Source organism: Xiphophorus hellerii, chromosome 14, assembly GCF_003331165.1.
Source record: "Xiphophorus hellerii strain 12219 chromosome 14, Xiphophorus_hellerii-4.1, whole genome shotgun sequence".
NCBI lineage: Eukaryota > Metazoa > Chordata > Actinopteri > Cyprinodontiformes > Poeciliidae > Xiphophorus > Xiphophorus hellerii.
Genome location: NC_045685.1, coordinates 7,070,538 through 7,076,810, shown reverse-complemented (window position 1 = coordinate 7,076,810; position 6,273 = coordinate 7,070,538). Strand labels below are relative to the sequence as shown.

The window sequence follows — 6,273 nt, the reverse complement described above, 5'->3', positions numbered from 1 at the left end:
TCAGACCAGACTGGTCTGACTACCAAACACGCAAGATGAACATTTCATCTTGCGTGATCAGACCATAAAGACAAAACTATTGTTAATGTTTTATTATTCGGTGTCTGGCATAAGTAAAATGGGTAATAGTAACACTCACCCCGTTTTCTTTGAGTGCTATAACCTTCATCAAGAGCAGAAGACGGATATAACAAAATATTTTGACCACTGGACATTGAGCAGAAAAGGTTGTGGGTCACTGGAGAAGGTCTCTGACAGAGTTTACGCGTTCTCTTTCCGAAACACAAAAGGTAGTAAAATGTTTTACATTAGACAGATTCTACTTATTTCAAAAGTTGTTAAAAGTATTTGATTAGTTTGAATAGGCAATTCTAATTTGTCAAAGTAAAGGAATGTTTTCTTTCCAAAGTTACTGGTCATTTGAACTGCAATTTTAGATTTTTTATTTTTTTTGAATATGAAGTTTGTTTGAACTAAACCAAACACAATGTTAAACACTTAGATATGTTGCTTAAAAGTCAACTATTCCACACTATCTTTAATAATTATATAGATTTGAGAAAAAAATACTTTTTTTCAAACCATTTTGTTCTACAAACACTCCCCAAAAAGAATTTAATGAAACAACTAAATGACTGTGTGAATGTTTCCTCATGTATGTGTGTTTTCACACGGCAAAACTAGCCTGATCATGAGTTTCTTGATCTCTGATTGTATTTGACTTTTTGCAAAGTTGTAGATGCTGATGAACTAGTAATATTTAAAAACTATTTTAATATTTCTTCTTCCACTTCCACTGATTTGGGAGTGTGATGTTCTTATATTTAACAGGAATGTAATTTGTACTAACTACTGTTGCTATTATGTACATTATGGTTTAGATCAGCAAGCAGTCCTTAAGAAATCAAAGCATGTTGTGGATCTCAGAGATGGCCGTTGTCTCACTTTGACAGTCGAAAGCAGTTTGGAAGCTGCCACATCGCCTGTCAACACTTTATTGACAGCAGCTCCAAAGGTCAGATGACATTTAGATTAAAATGTGACAGAAACTTGTTTTGGTGGGGGTGGGGAAGTAGAGGGAGAAACTGAAAGTAAAATTGTAATCATTGCATGTTCTTGTCTCCAACACAGAGCTTAAACCTCCTTCATGCCTCAAGTGCGCTACCAAGATGTAAAAAGTGTGAACTAGACTTTAACAGACTCTTGATAGCTAAAATAGAGGCTGCCTCTTCACTGCTGGAATTTTGTCATATTTACCCAGAGGAGTCAAATATTTTAGCCAGAAGAAAACTATTCAATGCCGTGCTTACAAAGACATTGCATTGCAAAATTGAGAAAAACAATGATGAGGTTTTGACATTCCATCATAAGAAATCCATTGACAATGTTAAAGCATGTCAGACCACAGAGGATGAGGATTACAGCTCAGGTGGGAAACATTGTAAGGAGGACGTAGATGTAAATTCATGGTTAAATGAGAACTTGCCAAGTATAAGTATGAGGGAAGGAAGCACAGTTGTAGTATACAATGTTCTAAATAGACTCCAGGTGACAGTGTGTTTGGGTGACATCACCACACTGGATACAGACACTATGGTAAACATTGCAGGGGAGGATTTAGACCACTGTGACAGAGTTTCTGCCTTTTCAGAAACATTTAGGTCCAAATCTTTAACTATGCCCTTTCACAGTACAGGTGCGTTTGGTGTTCCTCTTAATATTTGCTGTGAGGCTATAATAAGGGCTGTGAAGGAGTTCAGCAGTCAGGGAGGACGAAATGTGTGCAGAATCATTCTGATAGACAACAGAAGGCATGTTGTGAGGGCCATGCTGGAAGTGTGTGACAGGCTTCTACACGGAACTAGCGACAAAAACAGTGCATTGAGGCGTGGGGAGGTCCAGATGGATGTTGCTGACCAACAACCAGAGAGACGAAACGAGGCTGAAGGTGGTGGAAGTGGCGTTCATGTTGAGATTGTTCTGGGGACTATCGAGACTCAGGAGGTGGGAAATATTTCAGTTTTATGTCTTTCCGTGTTCAGAAGGATCATTTGATGGTGCAAATCTTTATCAGCTGATAGGGAGTAGATTGCAAATAAAACTAAATAAACCTCCAATAATCTCCAATGTTCCTCTTCTAGGTTGATGCTGTGGTTTCTCCCATGGTTGGCCATAACCCTCTATCTTCAAGAGTTGGGATTGCTTTGAACCAAAAAGCTGGACTGCAGTTGGTCTCAAGATTCAGGAAGGATGCAGGGGACGAGTCCATGCCTGGAGACTTAGTGCTCTTGAGGGGAGTACCTGGACTTTCATCTGGAGCTGTTTTCTTTCTCAACCTTGTTCCATGGGATGGTGATGAAGATGGAACTGCAGTTCAGGTGAAATACAAACATAATGCTTAAAAAAACTCTATCTCCTTGTGCTATGTTGATCCATTAAAGTGATACAGACTGCAAGTTGTGTATATCTTTATTTGAAAGGTTCTCAGATTGGCCATCAGCAACATCCTGACATCCTGTGAGAGGAGAGGGTTTGAATCTGTTGCAGTTCCCGTACTTGGAGCCGGGAAGGTCTTGCGCTTTCCAGACAATGTGGTATCCAAGGTTTTATCAGAGGAGATCCATTCCTTTGAACGGAATCAAGGCAGCAGCAGACCACTCTTGGTTCGGATTGTCTTACAGCCCAATGAAGCGTCCAGTCAGGTAATAAGGGGAGACTTCATGGAAATAAGATGATGAAATAAAGAACAACCCTTTACTATTACCTATTACATAAGAATGTAATCAAATAAAATGGTTTGAAAGGCACACTAAAAGTTTCTTTAAAGTCCGGTCCTTAATTATGTTTGAATCCATTATTTCCAAGCATTTAGATGATAAATTTTATCATTAAGGACACAACGTAGACACAACACAGATAGAGAAAGTCATATATAATAGTGAATTTCAGATGCAATGATTGTCATTACATGAAAGCTCAAACAAGGTATTTACATTTTTTTCTTGCTGTCTGATATTACTTAAGTCGAAATGTAACAGGATAAATGTTTCAAGCCTACATGTATTGTAATTTTAGAAAATCCAAAATCCATCCATCCATCCATCCATTTTCTCCCACTCATCCAGGGTCGGGTTGCAGGTAGCAGCCAATGCTAGTTAGGTAGCTAACTAGTTGAGCCAACTCCTCCAGGGGAAACCCAAGACATTCCCAGGCCAGCTGAGAAACATAGTCCCTCCTCTGGAAAGACCTAGGGCATTAAAGTCCAAAATTACTCTTTCTTCAGCCTGACACCATCCCTCACCGTTGGTGTCCACCAGTAGGTTCAAGAGTTGCCACCACAACATGCACGACACTCTTGTGGCCACAGCTCCAATAGGTTGTCATGATGTTGGAGGTGCAGAACATGGTCCACTCAGACTCAATGTCTCCCACTTCTCCTGGAACATGTTTGAAGTTTTCCTGGAGATGGGAGTTAAAGCTCTTTTTCATGAGACTCTGCCAGACGTTCCCAGCAGACCTTCACAACACATTTGGGCCTGCCAGGTCTGACCGGCATTCTCCCCCACCATCGGAGGCAAGTATAGTTCAGTGGACAGCTCTGCACCTCTCTTCGCCCGGGTGTCCAAGACATGCAGTTGCAGATCAGATAAAGTGACAACAAAGTTGATAATTGAACTGCAGCCCACGGTGTCCTGGCGCCAAGAGCACATATGGGCACCCCGACCCCGGAACATTGTATTTGTTATGGACAATCCATGATGAGCACAGAAGTCCAACAACAGAACACCACTCGGGTTCAGATCAGGGGGATCATTCCTCCCAACCACGCCCCTCCAGGTATCACGGTCATTGCCCACGTGAGCATTGGAGTCCTCCGGAAAAACACTCTCCAGTACCCGCTCCAAGGACTCCAAAAAGGGTGGTGCTGTTTGGTGGATAAGCACAAACAATCAGAACCCATCCCCACCACATGTAGGCAGAGGGAGGCTACCACCTCATTCACAGGGGTGAAACCCAACATACAAGCACCAAGATGGGAGGCAACAAGTATGCCCACTCCAGAGTGAAATATAAATGTTTCAAGCCTACATGTATTGTAAGTGTCTCAGAAAATTTCTCTTGGAGAAAGGTTCCAGATCTAGAGCCATGTGTTGAGTTCAGTCTGACTATTTCAAGTTGGAACCTCTCAACCTCACAAACCAGTCTGAGCTGGTGTGTGAGGTCAATGTCACCAGAGAGGTGACATCCCATATCCAAAGAGCCAGCTGCTTTAACTGACTATCAGACCGCCAAGGTTACTGCCTTTTGACAATACCCATCACACATTGCACCGACCCTTTGGCCCACCCCACAGGTGGTGAGTTCATGGAAGGGGGACTCATGTCTCTTCTTCAGGCTGAGCCTCACTGTCCTTCATGGGTGAAAGCCAAGCGCTCATCAGAGTGCCCCACTTCCAGCCCTAGCTCCAGAGAGGGACCCCAGTGACATTGATTGAGAATAATGATTGTACTCATCATAAGGAGTCTTTGGGCTGAAAGTTGTCTGGTCCCTTACATAGGACCCGTTTGCCCTGGGTGACTCTACTAGGGGCTTGAAGCCCCTCCTAGAATTACTGGAACATTCAAATCTCTCCACCACAGTAAGGTGGCAGCACAGGGAGGGAACTGTAAATTCAGTGTCTCAGGAAATATTATATAAAAAGTAAAACCAAACAATACCAAAAACTCACGGTGTGACAATAAACATAAACTCCTTCAGGATGTTCAAATTATTTGTTTGATTTACTTGTATGGACGATCTACAATTTCTTTACAATCATAATAATTTGTTACTTAATATGGATTGCAATTATTAAACATTGATATCATTTTATATAACTAATAATGTAGTAATGATTAATAATTACTCTCTATCTTTTCTAGTGCTGCAGAAGCATCGAGAACCAGTTGCAGCAGTTGTTTACTACACTGGACAAGGCTGCAAAGAAAGCAAGAGGAGAATACAACCACAGTGCTTCTGCAAATGTTTGGATCAAATTAACAGGGACCACAGACAGTTCAGTGTCAGACGCTTTATTTGGCTCAGCTCTTGTAGCTTTGCAGGCAGCAAGAAAAAGTGTAAACATCAAAGGAGCAGGAGAAGACAATGTAGCAGATGGAAATGAGGCAACAAAAAATGGACCAGCTGGGAGAGAAGGAAATTCTAAAAGCAGACAGTTTGGAGGAATTTGGTATCCAGCATTAGGAGCATTAGGTGGAATTATGGGTGTAGCAGGAACAGCAGGAGTAATAGGTGGGGCACTGAGTTCAGGGGTTGCAGGAATAGGAGGAACAGGAGGCACAACTGGTGGAGCAACAGGTGGAGGAGGTACAGGTGGGGCAACAGGAGGAGCAAGCAGTGGTGGAGCAACAGGTGGAGGAGGTACAGGCGCAGCAACAGGTGGAGGAGGTACTGAAGGAGTAACAGGTGGAGGAGGTACTGGAGGAGCAACAGGTGGAGGAGGTACGGGTGGGGCAACAGGTGGAGGAGGTACTGGAGGAGCAACAGGTGGAGGAGGTACGGGTGGGGCAACAGGTGGAGGAGGTACTGGAGGAGCAACAGGTGGAGGAGGTACAGGTGGAGCAACAGGTGGAGGAGGTACTGGAGGAGCAACAGGTGGAGGAGGTACAGGTGGAGCAACAGGTGGAGGAGGTACGGGCGGAGCAACAAGTGGAGGAGGTACGGGTGAGGCAACAGGTGGAGGAGGTACGGGCGGAGCAACAGGTGGAGGAGGTACGGGCGGAGCAACAAGTGGAGGAGGTACGGGCGGGGCAACAGGTGGAGGAGGTACGGGCGGAGCAACAGGTGGAGGAGGTACGGGCGGAGCAACAAGTGGAGGAGGTACGGGCGGGGCAACAGGTGGAGGAGGTACGGGCGGAGCAACAGGTGGAGGAGGTACGGGCGGGGCAACAGGTGGAGGAGGTACGGGCGGGGCAACAGGTGGAGGAGGTACGGGCGGAGCAACAAGTGGAGGAGGTACGGGCGGAGCAACAGGTGGAGGAGGTACGGGCGGAGCAACAGGTGGAGGAGGTAAGGGCGGAGCAACAGGTGGAGGAGGTACGGGCGGAGCAACAGGTGGAGGAGGTACGGGTGGAGCAACAGGTGGAGGAGGTAAGGGCGGAGCAACAGGTGGAGGAGGTACGGGTGGGGCAACAGGTGGAGGAGGTAAGGGCGGAGCAACAGGTGGAGGAGGTACGGGTGGGGCAACAGGTGGAGGAGGTAAGGGTGGAGTAA

General features: G+C 45.0%; 1 protein-coding gene across 1 annotated transcript; it reads left to right on the top strand.

Moving 5' to 3' along the window:
• LOC116733180 (uncharacterized) lies at positions 1–6,273 on the top strand. Its single transcript, XM_032583965.1, has 6 exons — positions 1–290; positions 1,132–2,004; positions 2,142–2,378; positions 2,481–2,702; positions 4,923–5,594; positions 5,638–6,273. The coding sequence occupies exons 2-6, from the start codon at positions 1,498–1,500 to the stop codon at positions 6,271–6,273; spliced, it is 2,274 nt and encodes a 757-aa protein (XP_032439856.1). The 5' UTR covers positions 1–290; positions 1,132–1,497.